At 38.0% G+C, this 19,998-nt stretch overlaps 4 protein-coding genes across 5 annotated transcripts; 2 read left to right on the plus strand and 2 right to left on the minus strand.

Moving 5' to 3' along the window:
• Nucleotides 1–3,544: 3,544 nt before the first annotated feature.
• LOC106654910 (coiled-coil and C2 domain-containing protein 1-like) lies at nucleotides 3,545–7,524 on the minus strand. Of its 2 annotated transcripts, XM_014375041.2 has the most exons (12): nucleotides 7,446–7,524; nucleotides 7,221–7,359; nucleotides 7,023–7,129; nucleotides 6,633–6,954; nucleotides 6,141–6,551; nucleotides 5,654–6,070; nucleotides 5,216–5,586; nucleotides 4,969–5,144; nucleotides 4,619–4,885; nucleotides 4,387–4,425; nucleotides 4,023–4,113; nucleotides 3,545–3,949 (listed from the first exon to the last, which is right to left on the minus strand). In XM_014375041.2, the coding sequence occupies exons 1-12, from the start codon at nucleotides 7,509–7,511 to the stop codon at nucleotides 3,830–3,832; spliced, it is 2,526 nt and encodes an 841-aa protein (XP_014230527.1). In that variant the 5' UTR covers nucleotides 7,512–7,524; the 3' UTR covers nucleotides 3,545–3,829. The 2 variants fall into 2 exon arrangements, with proteins under 2 accessions (XP_014230527.1, XP_014230528.1); XM_014375042.2 differs by lacking the exon at nucleotides 4,387–4,425.
• A 911-nt stretch (nucleotides 7,525–8,435) lies between these two features.
• On the plus strand, nucleotides 8,436–14,353 carry LOC106654909 (ER degradation-enhancing alpha-mannosidase-like protein 3). The gene is made up of 14 exons (XM_014375040.2): nucleotides 8,436–8,523; nucleotides 8,866–9,142; nucleotides 9,210–9,356; nucleotides 9,438–9,590; nucleotides 9,659–9,812; nucleotides 9,916–10,044; nucleotides 10,107–10,278; nucleotides 10,351–10,508; nucleotides 10,583–10,687; nucleotides 10,758–11,102; nucleotides 11,162–11,731; nucleotides 11,808–12,021; nucleotides 12,087–12,199; nucleotides 12,619–14,353. The coding sequence occupies exons 2-14, from the start codon at nucleotides 9,006–9,008 to the stop codon at nucleotides 13,666–13,668; spliced, it is 3,447 nt and encodes a 1,148-aa protein (XP_014230526.1). The 5' UTR covers nucleotides 8,436–8,523; nucleotides 8,866–9,005; the 3' UTR covers nucleotides 13,669–14,353.
• Nucleotides 14,354–14,478: 125 nt separating this feature from the next.
• LOC106654621 (mRNA export factor) lies at nucleotides 14,479–16,378 on the minus strand. Its single transcript, XM_014374565.2, has 7 exons — nucleotides 16,140–16,378; nucleotides 15,683–15,970; nucleotides 15,432–15,605; nucleotides 15,281–15,352; nucleotides 14,938–15,222; nucleotides 14,671–14,865; nucleotides 14,479–14,597 (listed from the first exon to the last, which is right to left on the minus strand). The coding sequence occupies exons 2-7, from the start codon at nucleotides 15,938–15,940 to the stop codon at nucleotides 14,511–14,513; spliced, it is 1,071 nt and encodes a 356-aa protein (XP_014230051.1). The 5' UTR covers nucleotides 15,941–15,970; nucleotides 16,140–16,378; the 3' UTR covers nucleotides 14,479–14,510.
• A 675-nt stretch (nucleotides 16,379–17,053) lies between these two features.
• LOC106654620 (mannose-1-phosphate guanyltransferase alpha-A) lies at nucleotides 17,054–19,917 on the plus strand. The gene is made up of 5 exons (XM_014374564.2): nucleotides 17,054–17,674; nucleotides 17,736–18,312; nucleotides 18,384–18,660; nucleotides 18,740–19,004; nucleotides 19,074–19,917. Exons 1-5 carry the CDS (start codon nucleotides 17,638–17,640, stop codon nucleotides 19,172–19,174), a joined length of 1,257 nt encoding a protein of 418 aa, XP_014230050.1. The 5' UTR covers nucleotides 17,054–17,637; the 3' UTR covers nucleotides 19,175–19,917.
• The last annotated feature ends 81 nt before the right edge of the window (nucleotides 19,918–19,998 follow it).

The following is a 19,998-nucleotide window of genomic DNA, read 5'->3' on the forward strand; positions in this document are numbered from 1 at the left end:
TCCAAGTGCTGAGCAAGCATTGCTGCTGCCATTGCGGCCGTCGCGTATGTGCACACACATACTTGCACGCGTATATGTATAGTAGTATCCGCTGCATGATAAACTCACTCACACGTGCATAAAGAGGCAGCAGCAGGCAGCTTCGGTGAATGTGCATCGCGTTGAAGCGAGATTTTACTTTTTTTTTTTTTTATTATTCGCTCGTTTGAGGAAAGTGAATTTTTTCGAGTTAGAACGTGATGGATGAGCGAGTGGTGGTTGGATGCAGTTTCATTTACCATTGAAAAAAGCTCGTTGACGAACGAAATTGTTACGAAGCTTTTAAACGCTCGCGATTCATAACAAATATTGTACTACCGAGAGTGATTCCGAAACTTTGGTACAAAAATCAAAAGCTCATACATATAGTTATAGCGTCGAGGAGCTTGTGCCACGAAGAAAGCACATTTAAATACACGTCGATATGTATTGTGGATTCGGCATATAGAATCGCGGCAAAGCGGTTAAGCTCTCTCTCTCTCTCTCTCTCTCGGGCCGGTATATACCGCTTGCTTGCTCGCGCGAGTCAATAAAATAATTTTCGCCAACGTCGGCGCAATTGCCTCATATCCATCCGGCGGCGTCGGGTGCGCGCGAAAGGATTTGCACAGCGAGCCGAAGCGTGAATATTTCCTCAGTCCACCACCGAGCTCTATCTCTCTCTCTCTCGCTCTCGACTTTCTTCGCTAATTACCGGTTGTGCAGCATAGCGCCCATTGGGATATCGCGAGCGCGCGAGTCGAGTTCGGTGTCGAACCACCACCGCCACTATGCTATTATTATCGAGTGCCTCTCTATATTATATCTATCTCTCTCTCACGGCGCGTCGAATAAACAACCAACACACACTCGAGGCATGGGTAAATAGCTAGTATGGCGCGGCGTCGGATTACCCCGTCCGTCAGTGTGTGTGTGTGTGTATATTTGCGAGCCTCGAGAAAACGTAATCGCGATCCGTCGTCGACGGCCGCGCAGAACTGCCGAACGCGATCGTGGCCAGGACGAGAGAAAAAGACACATGCACATATTTATATGTGCTTAGCTAAGCATTATAATGTACAGCCGGCGATTCATTCGTTTTTTTTTCCTTTTTTTGCTGACGCAGTCGGAAAGCTATATACTGCATTTATACTGTTGCTCATCATCGTCGTTGCGCTGCTTCTGCGGCCGGCTTTTTTTTCACGATCGCAAATCGGTCGCACGCGAGAGGCAACGACTCGTTAGACGACGACGCGCAACAGATCGCCGATGTCCTTTTTTTATCCGACGCGATTGCCAAAGTCTAGGAGCGAATATTTTACACGAGAGATACATATAGGCATGGGCACGTTATAAATGCACTCTTGTGTATCCTACGTTATAAAGCTGCTCTATGAGCGCTATATAATATTAAAATATATACAATATATGTGTACGAGCAGCAAAAAAAGCTGACTCGACGTCATTTTACACCTTCGTCTTCGTTTTGTTTTTTTTTAATACAGTAGTCGAGCTCTGCTACCGATCGCGTGTACACACATACACACACATTGTAACGCGGACTTCTCACTTCGTATTACTGAAATTCTATATAGCAAAGACTCAGTAAGAGCGAGAGCGATGAAATTTAAAATAAAAAATATTTCAAGTATACATTTCGCGCGATTATACGCGTTAGGGACGTCGCGCGCGTTGATATATCGTAGAGCCATAACTGCACGCGATCATTTTATTCGACTCGTTGGCAAATTAAAATATCAAACTCGACTTGTAGCAGTATACAGTTCGCTGCTGCTCTAATGACTCTAATACGAGTATATGAGCGGGTGGGCGGGTGCACGCGAGAGCCACCGTGATCCGAGAATAATTGGAGCAGGAAACGGCAGGCAAATAATCACTGTCTCCTCGCTTTTAGCCCCCCGCCGCTTGCAGCTCACTCTCTCTCTATCTCTCTGGCATTGTCATCTGTCATCATCTCCGTTTAAGCTCCGGAGTCCGGGGGATTATCTCTCGACGATTGCGCGCGCGCGCGCCTCGCAATTCGCCAGCTCGTTCGCTCTCGGCTCTAGCAGCTCGGAGAGCCACAGACGGAGTGATTCGCTGCGCCCATATTACCGCGATTCCTCTCTGTCTCTCTCTCTCCCTTAACAATAAAAAAAAAAAAAAAGAAGAAATCCTTGCGAGCCCCCAAAAAGAGTTATTGTTATTTGCCTAGCTACTTTTTGCCACAGAAATGTGTACAAGCGGAGCACCGTCGTAGAGCTTTCCAGTGAACAACGCCGTTGTCTCGAAGTTATCTCTAGATACATAAAATCCGCCAACTCTTCGCAAATTATACGTGCAGCAGCGCGTGAGCCGTGCGGGAGACGAGCTGCTAGTCTCCTCCCTACCCCCTGTCCCTGCCAAACGGGCACGCGGGCATCGAATTTTCGCATATCATTGAGCTCCCCCTCGATATATACACTCGCGGATCTTTGCTCTCCAGCCACCCCCCGATATACTTGCCGCACGGCATCAATCTGGCGTCTACGCGTACTAACCCTTTCTGCAAAAGGTACATCTCAACCCTTTTCCTCTCTCTCTCTCTCACTCCCTCTCTCTTGGTATCGCGAGCAAACATTGTTAATTCGCAGCAAGGCAAAGGTCAACAACGAGCGAGCTTCTGCCTCTGCGCACCGATTATATCCACAAAAGGGCGAGCGCAGCGGTCGAATTTTTTCAAAAAGGCGCTCAACCGCAACCACACGGCAGGAGGAGGACCACCCGTCGAGCTGTTGCTGCTGCTGCTATATTTGTTCAGCACTCCTGTGTGACTCCGGCAACTCGAATGCAACTGCAGCAGCAGCTGCACTTGGACTTTTATGCGTCATCTGCCGCGCGTTGTAAAGTACCGCGAAAAATTATCGATTACCATACCATTACCGCACGTCGATGTCCCCGCGGACCAGAGCCATGTGTCTATTGTTCCGCGCGAGCACAAACGGCCCAACGAACGATTAAACGCGTGAAAAGCGTGTAAATTGCGTAATTCGCGGAGAGCATCGATTTTTCCGCTTGCTTAAACTCGATGTTGCTCTCTCTCTCTATACATGCCGTGCGTGTGGGTGCATGTGTTCTCCCCCTCCTACCCCCTCGTGTGCGCGCGTGCCCAAAAGCACAATAGCCCCGGCAGGGCAAATATAAACGCTCGCAGACAACTGGATAGAATCTCTCTCTCTCTCTCTCTCTCTTGCACACACACGCGCGTATGGGCGACGGAAGCTCAGCCGCAAATCCAACATCGCTCAACATCAACTACTGTACCGTACGCCACGCTGGCTTGTGTGACGATTAAACCGGACAATAGTTTGTTAGCGGCCAAATTCACCTGCTGTATTGTTCCAGAACGCCTCGTCTTAGTCAGCTTTAATTCGTGACTCCTCGCCCCCCTGCCTTCTCTCTCCTCTCTTCTGCGTCGATCCACATACTATACATACAGTACCGCGGAGAATGCTACGGGACGTTGATAATCATTTGTACGACTGTATTTTTCAAATAAACTCTTATATATTTCTGCTCTAGCACTTGCAAAATGTACATAATAAAATATCACTCAAATATATACTAACAGCGGTGTGCATAAAAATATCAATGTGTAGGCTTTCTTTATGGAATATGTACAGTTTTGTTTTTAGGGCGGCAGCGCTTTCGTTTGTTCGCAGTCACTTTTTTCAAAATTAAAATTTCGTTGAAACGAGCTAATGATGCACGTTCGTTTGGAATAAAACTCATATACAAGCGCAGCAATAATTAACCAATAATCTTTGATTTATCAGTGATCGATGATCAACCACTTATCCTTGTTCTGTTCGATTTGTTTCACGAGGACTGGATTACGCATACGAATCTTCACCTCCAATTTGCCGCCGACTGCTTTGCGACCATCCATCAACTGAAAACGAAACATTTTAATTAATATCGAGTATCGTAGCTGAAATAGCTCATGTCATTATTGATGCACTTACGGGGAAAGAGTCGTGCAAAATACATTGAGTTTCAAGTGGCTGCAATTTAATGGTCGCAGTTCCTACAAGGCTGTCAGCTCGGAAGAAGCCCCTGAAAATTTTATAACAGTTAAATTAATTATGCATTAAAAATGTACAAACATAAAGTATAATACTACGTTGCTTAACAGTTGACTCGTATTAAAACTAAAAGTTTGTATAATACAAAAAATTAAGCGACTACACATGCAACAACAAACAGCTATTAAGTATCAAAAGAAATACAGACAAACTATAATCAATTGCATATTAGTCCAAACACGAACGAGTTTCTATTTTCTATTCTCGAGTCTATAACACAGGCGAAACTTGCGTTGGGATGTACCTTGGATGGGTGCAACACAGGATGGGATTCCACGAGCATCTGCAAGCAACGTCCTACTCTATGTATACTGTGTATTACACATCAAAAAATAATATCTTGACCTTTCGGTTCAAGTAATCGTGAAAAAATATTTCTATTTCTACTTTAAAAAATTCAGACATACAGAAAATGATCATCGCGCCGATTAGTAACTATGTATTGTGCAAAATTAATTTAAAATGGAATTTCTTACCCTTTGGCCCAAACTTGGCACTTGAGAGCGTGCCTCTTGAAAACTCGCTGCATCGGTCTGGATTTGCGGTCAATGATGCCAGTCAACGGGAAAACGGCATTGTACTCCGGATTATTGGTATCTCTAACGGTCGAAGTCCTGTCTGTCGATACGGATTCGCTCGGCCACGGCAGTTCGAAGATGACGTAAGTGTCGGTTTCCTTGGTGAAATTTATGCCTCTCAAAATTGATATTTCTATATCAGCGTCCGTCAAGTCCGTACAGCTCCTGTAAAAATTTATACTCTCTATGAAGCACGCAATAACAAAACAGGAACATCATTTTACACATTTTCGGTTTTCAATACTGACTGCACAATAGAGTAAGTTCTCATTTCATAATGATGTTGCGGGGGTGAGCGGTTGTCTCTTTTTCGCACACGTAGCATATCCAAATCTTTCGTGTAATCAAGTGCTAATCTGCCCCACTTGTTGTAACTAGCTACATCTCCGAGAGCTTTACAATGATCTCTTGTCGTCAAACACCACTAAAATGAAAAATTGTATTTTATTGCTCATTGTTAATACATAATTATACTTATGAAGTCAAATTTCTCACTTTAATTTGCTTTTTCAATTGTTCTTCGAGATTTTCATAAATCTGTGCGTCATCTCCACTGGCTTCTGAACACTCCATTGGTGTTATTACTGCAAAACTCTCATCCAATGAATTCAGAGATTCAGTCTTTTGTTTTTCCAATTGTAATTTAGCTTGTGGTGATAATGGAATAGAATTCATGTCTACTGGTAAACCAGACTGACTTGCTTGAATTAAAGGATCAATACCTTTAGCTTGTCTTAAATAATCTCTCGCTAAATCTAAATCTCCTTCTTTCTTGGCTTTCAAAGCTGCAATTTTCAATTCTTTTTGCCTCTGCTCTAAGAGCTCAATTTGCTTATCAACCCGAGATGTAAGTTTTTTCTTCTTATCTGGAGATAAAATATTTTTAAACAATCTTATTGATAGAAAAACTATTAAAAAATTAATTTAATTTACCAGAATTAGTTCTTTGGGGTGGTATAGGTGGAGCTTGTCTTTTAGGTTGAGGTGCTTCAGATCCTTCTGATTTTTCTTCTGATTTAGTTGAACTTGAAGGTTTTGGTTCTGGCTCCGATTTTTCTGAAATTGGAGAAGTTGGTATACTTGTTGATGGTGCATTGCTCTGTCCAGCAGCTGCTGAAAGTGGAGGAAAACCAGGGGGTGTAGGTAATTCATCGATAGCAATTGCTTTTCCTCTCATATGCTGCTTTATAGCATCTTCAAATTGTTTGCAAATACGACCGTATCTTCTAACTTTAGAAGAATTGCCTTCAGTTTCAGCAACAGTTTTAGACCTTCTGTAAATCTCCAAACGCTCTTTCAGAGCAGATTCCAGTGACTCCACTTTTTCTGTTGGTTGAGGTATACTTGATGCTGAATTAAAAGATAATATATAATATACATATAAATCTTAATCAAATAAACATGAGAAAATGATATGTACCTGTAATAGTGGGATGAACTGAGGTTGAGCGTTGATTTCCACTTTCTTCCTTATTGTTACTACTGGAACTTTCAGGCATAGCAGAAACACTAGGCAATGAAGGCACTGGAGGCATATCAGATAAATCAACAGTATCTCCTTCGGAGACAGCTTTAATGACTGTATCAAATTGCTTTGTAATTTTGATATAATTTAAAGCTTCTTCTAAATTTCCTGCTTTTTTCCATTTCAAAGCTGCAATTTTGTATTCATTTTGACGAGCTTGTAACTGACTCAAAATATCTTTATCAACTTTTTGCAAAGGCTTATCTTCGGGTGTTGTGACTTGTTTATCTGGTTTGTTTGATGATTCATCTTGCATATCGCCTATCTTTGGTGGATTGGTATCGGGAGAAATGTCAGTAGTTGGTGCTTTTAAATACAAAAATTGAAATAAGTTAAAAAATATGAAAATTAAAATCATAGGCTAAAACTAAATGCTAAGAATTATACCTGATGATGGTTGTGTAGTAGCAACATTTTGAAAGGCAGATGGTGGAAGAACAGGTGGAATTTCACTAATATCAATATTATGCCCTAATTTGGAATTTTTTAACAAACTTTCCAATGTTTTGACCCCTCTGTTAAATCTTCTAGCTTTACTAGATTGATTTTCGGACTTGGCTTTACTTTCTGCTGTTTTGTACATTGATAAGCGTTCTTCCAATAGCTTCATGGTTTCATTTGAAGTTGTTCTCACAGGAGTTGGTAATGTTTCAGTGGGAGGGCTATCATCTTCATTAGCAGAATCATTTGTGATTTCTTTCAGTTCATTCTGAATTATAAAAATTTTAATAAAAAATCACATTTTCCCATAGGATTTAATAAAAACATCTACATTACAAGTAAATCAGGATCATCGTCGTCACCAGATAATTCTTCATCTGAGTTTATGTCTTTCATGCTATCAGCTATCATTTTGTCAAGATTAGCTGAAGGTTTGGGACGGGCTGAAATCAAGGCATACATCAAATTATTTATTTGATTCATTTAGAATAGAAAATTAATTGAAATTTGGCAAAGAGGGTGAAATTTTCCTACCTTTTCTAGAAGGTGGTTTTGGATTGTCTCCAGCTGTCAATGCAGCTAATTCAGCTTCTAAATCACCATCATCGTCATCCAAATCATCTGTTCCACCTCCAAGATCTCCCAGATTTTCAGGTATTTCAAAAATACCAAACTACAAAAAAAGATTAGTTATAATTTTTATTTTTTCTTAGCATATTATCATTATAAAAAATAAAGCAACAAAGTATAGATAACAACCTGAGCAAGGCTACCCGGAGGTCTCGGTTTTCGTTCCTTCTTCGGTTCTTTTTTTCTTCCAAACATTTTGGAGTCACGATTTTATTAATGACAAACAAGGTACGTTTTAGACAAATTTATCAACACACGTCCAATGTACGTATACACCTCATGGAATATCAAAATATTTCTATGCTGTCGTCTATACCGACGTTGTGTAATTAAATGTTTCTCTGCTTTCAGACAGGTCGCGGTGCGTCATTTATTCCGATGTGTCAGTGTGTATTGTAAGCTATATATAACACATCAACACATGTAAACAAAACCTTATCTTCGAAATTGGCCAATTTTGAAGTTCACAATAACAGGTGTTTAAACGGTCAACTTGTTGCAAACGTGCAAAATTCAAACTTTCGATTTAATTGTTCTGTCGAGCATCAATAGAAATTACATATTGCAAGTTAGCCGTTGCCGAAGGAAATGACTTGCAGACGACAATAACTTAATTTCTACTCGAATTGAAGATTCCGCGGCATTTATGGCAAATATTCCTTCCGTAGTGCTAATTTTTTTTTGCAAAAAAGACAATCTTTTTTACAGTCAGTGTACAATTGAAAACTATCATACCAGGTGCAAGGAACAGGTATTTAGAGCTGGTTATACAGCATTGAAAACAATTTTTTTTGGCAATAAAAACTCGCGACTGCGCAATAAACGTTTTAGCGGCCGAGCAGCAAACATAAATTCGCAACTGCACTGCTTTACTACATCGCGGCCCATTGTTGAAGATCGTGCGTGCAAAAAAAAATCGCCTCTCGAGACCTCACATATATTGGTGGTCGCGCGCGCGGGTGCACCTGCATAGCAGCAGCATAAACACTCCGTGTGCTTGGCTAGCTCATAAGGTGCTGTGACAGATGCTTCAACTCGGCGCTGCTGCTCGGTGGTTGCTGCTGCATCGTCTGGAATAAAAGGCTTGATTTCTTCGTTTTGGAGCTTATCAAACGCGATGCTCGCGTATAAGCGACACCGACATGTCGCGCTGCTGCACTTGTAATGCGACGTCGTCGTCGTCGTTGCTCCGTGCTCGCTGCGATAGGTAAATATGACGTTTGACTTTGCTTTATACACTTTTGGCCACATCATCGTGCCTGGAAAAGGCAATTTTCCAGAGTTTCGCCAGATTTTATCAGGTGTTATACTCCTTTCATGAACGGCCTGATTATGTGGTCTTGGTTTTTTAACTCTTACACATTCTGTAATCAACAATATGTTAATTTAACTTAAATCCTTGAAATTTTTGTATGAGAAATCATTGAAAATTTTATTGTTAAAAAACTCATAAAATCAGTTCATGAAGTATATGAAATTTAATTACTATTAGATAAGAAAAAATTTAAGTAAACGCAGGTATAGCTACTCACAGATGTTTTTTTTTTAGCAAAAAATAAGTGCCAAGGAATGATACCCAGAATAATTTACTAAAGTAGTCCTGATGATATAAGTCCAAACAATGAATGTCTGCACTGTTTATACTTCTTGACAAAACACAAATAAAACCAAAAAAAATTTAAATCAATCATGATGGTCAGAAAGCCAATCATTTATCAGAGCCTCGTGCTGCTGATAATTTTTGCCATCAATATATTAGAAGCTGTAGAAATATTTGATCAAGGAAGAATCGAGTATATGAGTAGAGAAGAAAGAGAATTATTAAAGTAAGTTAATTTTTAATGTCATAATTTATACTCTTTAATGGAGTAATCATGTTAATATTTTCAATAGAAATGAATCCAGAGAAATGTTTTATCATGCCTATAATGCTTATATGAGCAATGCTTATCCTGCTGATGAACTTATGCCATTAAGTTGTAAAGGAAGATATAGAGGTTCAGAGCCAGATCGAGGAGACATAGACTCAGTTCTTGGAAAGTAAGGAACATCAATAGATATGTTTTTATTAACAACATTTTCAAATAGAGACATTTAATAATGTAACTATCCTTTTTGCAGCTTTTCTCTAACACTGGTTGATACACTTGACACTTTAGTAGTAATGGGTGATTTAAAGGAATTTGAATTAGCTGTCAAACTTGTTATAAAAGATGTTACGTTTGATACTGATGTGATTGTTTCTTTATTTGAAACAAATATTCGAATGCTAGGGTAAATATAATTTTTTCCTCTAATTTACTTTTTTTTTTAATGATTAATCATAAATTTTATTTTTGCAGTGGTTTACTAAGTGGTCATATTTTAGCAGATTATATGAAGCAAAGAGAAATAGCAATGCCTTGGTATAATGGTGAGCTGCTAGTGCTAGCCAAAGATTTAGGATACAGATTTTTACCTGCATTTAATACAACGACTGGAATACCATTTGGAAGGGTAAGTAAAATACCAAAAATACCTAATTTGTCACTAAAAATGTTTGTATACATATTTTAATAATCATACCTATTCAATTATTTTTTCCATTTTATGTGTTCAGATAAACTTAAGGTCTGGTATGAAAGGAGTTCCTTCAGATATGATGCGAGAAACTTGCACTGCATGTGCAGGTAGTATGATTTTAGAAATGGCTGCCCTATCAAGACTTACAAAAGAGCCAATATTTGAGGTAATTAAATTTTATAATGAATAAAAATTGGAAAGATGTATTAAATTCAATGAAATGTTTAGGAAAAAGCGCAAAAAGCTATGGATGTATTATGGAAATTAAGGCATCGAGGTACCGACTTAATGGGTTCGGTTTTAAATGTCAATTCCGGAGATTGGGTGCGTAGAGATTCCGGTGTTGGTGCTGGAATTGATTCCTATTACGAATACTGCTTAAAAGCCTACATCTTACTAGGTAATCTATTATTATCAATGAGTTATATAATAACAAGTCTTGATTGTAATAATTACTTGCGATATTTTTAAGGTGATGAAAAGTATTTAGGTCGTTTTAATAAGCATTATGAGGCTATCATGAAGTATATAAGTCAAGGACCAATGCTATTAGATGTACATATGCACAGGCCAAACACAAATTCGAAAAATTTTATGGATGCACTATTGGCTTTTTGGCCAGGTGTTCAGGTACGGAAAAATTTTATTACCGTTAGTTTCATGCATCACGAAGTTTTTTTAATTCGCTCGTTCACGTTTTTCAGGTATTAAAAGGTGATATAAAGCCAGCTGTCGAAACCCACGAAATGCTTTATCAAGTTATGCAAAGGCATAATTTTATTCCAGAGGCATTTACAACTGATTTTCAAGTAAATTATACTATTTGTAAAATCAAATTTGATTTGGCGAAAAAAAACTATAATTTCTAATTTGTATCAGGTACACTGGGGACATCATCCGTTGAGACCAGAGTTCCTTGAATCTACCTATTTCCTGTGGAAAGCAACCGGTGATCATTATTATCTCGGAGTGGGACGTAAAGTGTTGAAGAGTTTACAGACTTATGCGAGAGTACAGTGTGGTTTTGCTGCCGTTTCCGATGTCAGAACAAACAAGCACGATGACACTATGGACAGTTTCGTACTCTCGGAAACGTTCAAGTACCTGTATCTGCTTTTCGCCGATAGCAACGATCTCTTATTAGATTTGGACGAATATGTTTTTACTACTGAAGGACACTTGTTGCCGCTATCTTTAGCCTCCGTGAGGACTAATACGACAACGGTAAGCTATTGTTGCTAAAAATGATTCTAACTGTGGATTAACTTTTGAACCAATTGTAGGAAGTGGAAAAGGAACGTGTGCCAGTAGAGGAAATGGACCGAACTTGTCCAAACAGCGTACACCTGTTTCCAGCATCGGTTCGTCAACCTTTACGAAATATGGTCGAAGACGTATGTCCCAAACGAGCAGCCAAGAAACGCCTCAGTGCCGTGCAATTTCAACCGAGCAATCTTGAGCATTCCAAGATGCTCAGCGACATGGGTATCACAATTTTGACGCTAGGCGATGGTAGCGTACAGCTCTTGCACACGTTTTCAAATGCAAAGACGCCTCAAGATGCAGAAGAGGGACTTTTGTTCATGCAAGAGATGGTAGAATTAAGTAAGACTCAGGCCCAGCAGTTGGAAACAGTGCCTATGCTGGTTACATACGTCAAGCCAGGCACACAGCAGAAGGTCAGTTTGATGGCTGGACCTGCTCACTTTGGTCCTGATCTTAAGAATCAAGTACTGAGCGCTAAAGTTGTGCTGGCTAATCCTTCGCTCGGCTGCGAGGACATAGGCAACGCCGAGGACGTGAGAGGAGCTATTGTCGTCGTTGATCGTGGCAATTGCATGTTCATCGATAAAGTAAGTTTCATTTATTTTCAATGTTTTTTCTCAAGCATAAATCTTGAGCTATTTCTTAATAAACTTTGATGCGAAGGCTCGAAAAATTCAAAAAGCTGGAGGTATCGCCGGTATCGTTCTCGATAACGTGCTCGGCTCGAGTATCAGAAATTCGCCATTGTTCGCCATGTCGGGTGATGGCAAACCCGTAGAAGACGTCACGATTCCTTTCGTATTTCTCTATAGCGTTGAAGCTAGTCAATTACTCGAAGCCATCGTCTCTTCGCACGGATCCTTGACAATTACAATAGGTAAGGTCAATCGTCGAAAACTTTCCACGATATATCCGTAATTACAAGCCTTTGTTTCTTTATAGGTGGTACAGCCAGCAAAGAAGAAGCACAATTGAAAGCACCGACCGATCAGTCGATGTTTGAAAAAATTAAAGGAAAACTGCGCGAGATACTCACTAGACAATTGACCTCTCAGGTTTGTATGTTTTGGTGCATAACTATTGTTCTCGTTGAAGGATTGACGTTTTGGATAGTAGCGATTATGAAATAATAACAATTTTATTTAAATTGTGTGCTCTTTTGTATGAACAAGTGATATTTTGCGCTTCTTTAAAATTTCTGATTATTTTGAAATTTTTCTTTCTATTCATTTGTAGTATTCTTATAATTAAGTGCATCGATTATTTATTGTAAAAAAAATTACACTTTTTAGTTTGCATGCATGCGACAACGCTATTTTCTTATGAGTGTGTTGATAATTTCACAAATCTAGTTCCTAAGAGTGTTTTGTATTACACACTGGTATTTCGTTTTTGAGTGATGCTTACAAAAAAAAACAAAAAAAAAGAGTGAAAAGAAAACCGACGAATTTGGGACTTTTTCTTGTTGATCTAGAATCTTGGTCATTCAACTGGTGGCATGTTAACTGACGTTAATCCCGAGACGGAATCGCAACAGCAGACGCTGATTGTCCAGCACTTGAGAGCATACGTCTTGGAGGATCGAGTTCGCATCAACATCAATTCGAACATCTTTAAAACGAACTTCGAGAGTAGTGGCAGTAATCCTTACGCCAATGAGACCAACTGGATGTTGATGAAACGTATGATAGTCAATGAGCTGTTCGGTATGATAAGACTCAACGTCGGCTTCTTCATGAAAAATGCTACACTAGAGCGAATTTACAGTAGCGTCATGAACTCGAGAGGCGTGGATGAAACCGACATCGCCAATGCCACGATGCTCGATAAAATCAACTGGTTGCTCAAAGAATTGAGCGAGATCAAGCCAACGACGTCGATGGTCGCTCTGTACCTCGGCCTGTATCCAGAGGTCGACAAGCAGTATTTCTTGTCCTACTTGATGTGGGTCACAGCTATTACCGCGGGTAAATTCCCCGATTTGAAACTTATAACACAGTCGGAGGCTTACAGTGAGACATTCATTATTCAACGTGTCATCAATGCCGTGGCTCACAATATCAGTTCCAGCGAGTTCGATGTGTTCCTTCAGCTCCACATGCCATTGGTTGTGCGTTTTGTCATAATAAGCCTCAACGCGACAGCCAAAAGCGGCGGTGGAGATTTGGAAATGCTCTCCGTTAGCGAACTTATTGGAGCCGATGTGGAAAGGGCGGCTTTCATTGATCCCATGAAAATTTTTTCCTTCAACAAACAAGACACTAAAGTTTCCGACGACAAAAAAACCGTAGAAATGTCTAGCACTAAAAAGGAAGGCGTCATTACGATGGAAGTCGAGGGTGATACGATAAAAAAATCTAACGTTAAAAATGATAGTACGAGAGACGACGGCGATGCGCTTAGACGGACTAAAGGTGATGGTGACGACGACTTTGACAAATCAGTGCCTAATACTCCGGTTAATGGTAAAAGCAAAGAGAAAAAGTTAGAACAAGACAAATCACACGATCGAGACGAATTATAGCGCAGAAACGATGACGATTCTTTCGGTCGTTAGAATGTCTACTTATAAAAAATACGTATCAATTTTGAGAAAGAAAGATTCCACTCGTACAAGTTTCACGAAGATTATCGAAGAAGAGTATCGAAATTGCAGACACGTTTCTAATTTTCTACATGTTTCGTACTTGGCTATCCGAACCTTTGAGAATATTTTCAAATACTTGTGATAGTTCAAAAAAAGTATCACTATTAGCTTGTAAATACTTGTAATAATTATTGTTTTATAAAATTTTTGTATAGTTATTTTTATAAATTTCACAAAATTTAAATTATATTATTTATTTATTTCAAAGCTGTTATTTTTAATAATGCTAATATAAAATGGTTCGTAATGTAATGGTATGTTTAATTATGCATACCAACAAAAAAAATACTTCTAATGTACATAAACTTAATGTGAATGGCAAACATTACCTTTTGCATTAGCCAAAAATCTGTTATATAATGAAAAATATCTAATAATACACTTATAATTGCTTCTCTGTAAAACGACTAACTGTACATACCATATGAATGTCTGAGTCAGATATGAAAACTGTTAAATACTGTTTAATATACGTAGTATAAAAAGACATTTTTGGTATAGTAACAAAAAAAAGCTGTGAAATAAAGTCTGTTATGTATAGTTGACAATTCTAAAACTACAAGTTTGAATTTTTCATTACAACTCATTATTTTCTTCACTTTGATAGACAATTAAAATTCAGATTTCCATAAAAATATACACAATTTTGCAATTTATTATTTAGAAAAACATTATATTCTATATTTTACATTCAATACACAAAAAAATAGTTCAAAAATTTATGAAGTAGTCCTTGGTTTTAATTCATCATAACAAGATCTAAGGAAAATGTAATTCTTCTTCATAGGATTGTAGAATTCATGGCCCTAGAAAATATTTATATTTTTAATATTATGGAATGAGGCAATATTTTTTCATACTTTTCTATTAAATACAAACCTTAGACCAATCATAAGATACAGAATATGCAAAAATTTGTCCATTGTGATTGAAACAACAACTAGTGATAGATTGTTCCATTGGTTCAGAAGGCTTAAGTTTTGTGCGAGCATCTTTATCCCAGAAACTAAATGTTCCATCACTTCCAACAGTTGCTAAAGTACCATGAACAGGGTGGAACGCAATATCATTGACCTAGTAAATGACAATATTTTAGTTGAAATGTCAAGAATATATAATAATTAAAACTGAAATGATTATATTTACTGCATAAATATCTTGATATCCATTTGGAGCTCCATTTGATCTATGACATTTGAAAGTAAAGTTGTCTTTGGGATTTGTTGGATTTACATATTGAATGGCAACTCTGCCTTCCACACTTCCTAAAGCATATCCAGTAGGAACTTTTTTCTTATCCCTAAATATGGCAACACATCTATGTTGATACTTTAAAGGTGACTCTATCCTTTTATATTCATGAGGAGTTCCTTCTAATTGATATACAATCAATCCCCTTCCAGCCGTTCCTACCACTGCCATTGGATAATCCTAAGCAACGAAATTAGATTATTGACAGTTTTCAGAGAAATTTTTATTAAATACATACCACATCAGCACAATAACATCTCTCTGGTAAATTGAGGGTAAGCATGGGAGTTGGACTTCTAGTATCCCAGAACTATATGAAAAATGTTTTAATTTACTCATTTAGAAATTTAGAAATCAAAATTAAACTTTATAATTGAAATTTAATATACTTTTAAAGTTTTATCCCAAGAACCTGTCATTAGACATGTATAATTGGAACCTTTGATCCAATGACAAGTTTTTACTGGTGCATCATGAGCAGCTACTTGCATAGTTTGATTGGAGGCCAAATCCCAACATTTAACTTGTTTATCACAGGAAGCCATAAAAACTTTAGTGCCATCCTACCAAATATTTAAAAATCAATTATTCACCTCATTTATGATAAATCATCAAAATTAGCTTAAATTAATGAACTCACATCACTCCAGCAAACATCCAAAATGGGCTCAGTCATACTTTGCATGGACTTGGGAACAGTTTTGCCAGTCTGTTCAACTTCCCAGCATCGTACTTGAGAGTCCCATGAACCCGCAACTAAAAAATTTTGAGGAATTGTTGCCGGGCTAAATGCCATACAAGATATGGAATCGTCAGGTGGTGAAGCAACTTCAAAATCTTTCATTGGATTTGAAGCGGATGCTGCCGTCGTCGTAAGAGTTGCGCTTTGATTGAACATGATGGTTTCTTATTTTATTAACTTGAGTATCTGCATAGGACAAATAAAGACACATCGTGATACATTCTTTTTCCAAACGTATTCTTATTTCCAAATTAATAGAGCTAATTGAAATTGCTAATCTACAAGTTATCAGCTACGAGGTTAGTAAACAGCCGGTCTTCGCCAATCAAAACATAAAGCACATTGTTGCACTCACCGTGAAACTAAGCTGCGTGCAGTCGACTGTTAATTATGGAACTTTTCAATCACTCGTCAGTCATCACCCTATCATTCAATAATGTCACAGTGTTCAATTATCACATGCAAAACAGTCAAACTTCATTTCCCGCTTTCGCACACACTGTGCTTGAATTCAATAACCCTGTGTGCGATAGAACACAACACTCATACAACTACACTACAGTACACACAGTTTGCAGACAGACACAATTAACATATAGTAAAGCAGTCGTCCGTTCGCGGAGTGCGCGCGCATTTGGCAATTGGCAGTGTAGTATGTACTGCGTACACTAGAGACTAGACCTAATCTAATTCTGTCCGCTGGAAAGCCAGAATTCCTATGCTTATGAGATATATCACGTCAACCGTGATAGTCAAAAAAATGAAATTGAAACAAAGTATGTACTCTTAAAGAATACATTGGAAAATGAAAATCATGAAATTTGGGAAATAACGCGATTCAAAGTTTTGGCCATTTGACATTAGATCTTACGGGAAGTGGAGCTCAAATCACTTTACAAGTTAATGAAATTAATAAATTTTAAAGGATTTTTCATTAGATTTCGAATGATATAATAAAAATTTTCAGGCAAATAAAAAAGTTATGATTTTTTTAAATATGTTATCGCAGCCATACCGAGTCACACGACGCAAACGGTATGGCTCTAGGCATGTAAACATGATCACAGCTGTAGCAGACGCTGCTGTTTACAGTGTGCCGCGCAACGTATCGCGGCGCAGCGCAACACAAGTGCACCTTAGGTCGCTACAGCCTCCTTAAAATAAAACGTTACTGTTATTAGTAATGAAGGAAACAGAAACACAAATGTTGTTACACAATGTATTCATTACTAAAGTTATGAATAGATTTACATTTGTACAATATTTACATAGCTTCCAAAAATGGACATTGCTTCATTACAGTATCAGCAAGTTTTTTGTAATTAAATTAAACAATTAAATAACATAGTCTAAACTTGCGTGTTCTATTCTAGTAGTCAAGTAACTATGCGCTGATAAATTTATTATTATAGTGACTTTCGGGTTTCTTCGTTGACATGGGTCTATTGCTGCCGACGGCACTAAATCGCTCGAAGCGCCGTCTCCCACCGCGGCTTTTTCACAACCCTGCAGTCTGCACTCGCCTATACCTTACTTCTATCAACTCTATGTGTGTATATGAAAGTATGTTATTGTAGATAAGTGTGGCGTGTCAGAATTGGACGTATAGTTTTTATCTTTTTAAGTCACGTCAGCAGAAAAATCGGAATCGTCAAATTAGCAAGACCGTAGATGACCGCGCTTCATCTACAAAATAAAATTTTAAAAAGCATATCCAATTATTTGTATTGTATATTAGTCAAAGAAGAGTACGTGACTAGTTTGAGTTGCACCAGATTCGTGAACGTATTGTTTATGAACGTGTGGAAGCAGAAAACCAAGTCTCCTCACAGCTGTAATTAAAAAACTCAAACATGAAAGCTGTTATTCTGATCGGTGGTCCCTCGAAAGGTAATGTTTTAAGTTATTTTATAAATATTTATTTTTATTTATCGTTGTTTATTTTATTTAGGTACTCGATTTCGGCCGCTGTCTCTAGACATTCCAAAACCACTTTTTCCTATTGCTGGTCTGCCTATGATTCAGCATCATGTGGAAGCTTGTAAAAAAATACCCAATCTAAGTGAAATCTTAATTATTGGCTCATACAATTCAGCTGAAATCCACCCATTCGCTGATGAAATGTCAAAACAAAATTGTGTACAAATTAGATATCTGCAAGAATTCACACCCCTTGGTACAGCTGGAGCAATGTATCATTTTAGAGATCAAATAAAGGCTGGTGGTGAGGATAGCTTTTTTGTATTCAATGGTGATGTTTGCTCTGATTTCCCTCTGCGAGAGCTGCTGCGTTATCACAAAAGTAAAAAATCACAACTTACAATCATGGCTACAGAAGCTACCAGACAGCAGTCATTGAACTATGGCTGTCTAATTTTGAGTGAAGAAGGAAGTGTTGAGCATTATGTAGAAAAACCATCAACATTTGTATCAACGCTCATCAGTTGTGGTGCTTACATTGCAACGAATGATATATTTCAGACAATGGCTGATGTGTTCTATTCTGATAAAAGTCAAGGAAAAGAGTCGTAAGTGTTTTTTTTACTAATTCTCACTTATGAAATTTGTTGGTAAAATTTATAAGAGCAATTTTTTAAAGCTTCAGCAATGGTTGTCATAAAGAAGCAGGCAATATATCTTTAGAACAAGACATCATGCCCAAACTTATTACTGCCAATAAATTGTTTGCCATGCCAATCAAGAACTGGTGGTCTCAGGTAAAAACAGCTGGCTCTGCGATCTACGTGAATCGTCATTACTTAGCGCTGTACAAAGAAAATAATCCTGAAAGATTGGCATCCACAAAAACAAATAAATGCAACATTATCGACGATGTGTTCATTCATCCGACTGCTTCAGTCGATCCAACTGCCGTGGTAAGTCTTTTCGCTCAATTTTAAATGAGTGCAATCGCAAAATTAAAAAATGTCTCTAAATTTTTTATTCAAATTCTAGCTTGGTCCCAATGTAAGTATCGGAGCAGACGCGAAAATCGGGCCAGGTGTGCGGATTCGCGAGAGTATAGTCTTAGAAAGCGCGCACATTGAGGCGCACTCGTGCATCCTCTACAGTATCATCGGTCGTGAGAGCCGAATCGGTGAATGGGCCAGGGTCGAAGGTACTCCTTGCGATCCCAATCCCGATCGTCCGTTTGCTAAAATGGAGAACAGACCTCTGTTCAACAATTACGGACAGCTAAATTCATCGGCAACTATAATCGGTAAGTTTTGTCATTTACAAGCGGTCTGTGTTCAATAAATGAAACTTATTTTTGTTTGCATTTTTACAGGAAGCAAAGTTACACTGGCTCCCGAGAGGATACTCCTAAATTCGATCATTCTTCCGCACAAAGAATTAAATAGAGATTTCAAGAATGAAATTGTTCTGTAAGCCTTTGAAAAGTCTGACGACTCTCATCTTTATATTTAGCATTATTGCTCGTCACTGCTTGTAAATATCGGTGGCGACCTTTTTACGTGTATTATTCATCAGTATGCTGTATCTGAGTGTCTATTCTAAGACAAGGGAAAAAAATTTATCTATAACAATGAGACGCCTTGTGACAAGATAACAGCTGATAATCGCACAAACACTTTTTTACAGTTGCTATATCCATTATTAAGTGCTTAGTAGGAGCAAAAGGTTGGTCTTAGCGATACAAAAAGAAACGTTTACTTGTAATTTAGAGCTTTGTAAGAATATTGAATAATTTTTATCAATTATACAAAATATTTTGTTTTTTCTATCAAAGTATTAGTAGGCGAATTCATTATCGAAATGAGACGGCACAGACCAAAAATGTCAATTGTAAATTGACGAAACTCGTCTCTGTGAACAGCGCGACTCGTTTTTTTGATTTTGTAATTTGAAAAATGCATATTATTATTACATTTTGTAAGGAGAATTTTACGATCATTGCTGCAACACGGGCACATTATTTTATTACGAAAAAACGAATGAATTTGATAAATGAATTTTAAGCATGTACAAAAAAAATCTCGTGTAAGGGCAATTAGTGCAATAAAGATTTTGTGTACGCGCAACTATATATCTATTATAACGTTGGACTGATGTGATTTTTAGAATAAAAAAATCAACGATTATAACGTTGCTTTTGTACGTTCAAATTGGAAGTGTGTCAATGTTGTTGTTGTTTCTTTTTTTACAAATTGCTACATGTATCGATATGTAAATATTATAAGACGACATCAATC

The sequence above is a fragment of the Trichogramma pretiosum genome, unplaced genomic scaffold, assembly GCF_000599845.2.
Source record: "Trichogramma pretiosum strain Unisexual culture from Peru unplaced genomic scaffold, Tpre_2.0 scaffold59, whole genome shotgun sequence".
Classification (NCBI taxonomy): Eukaryota; Metazoa; Arthropoda; class Insecta; order Hymenoptera; family Trichogrammatidae; genus Trichogramma; species Trichogramma pretiosum.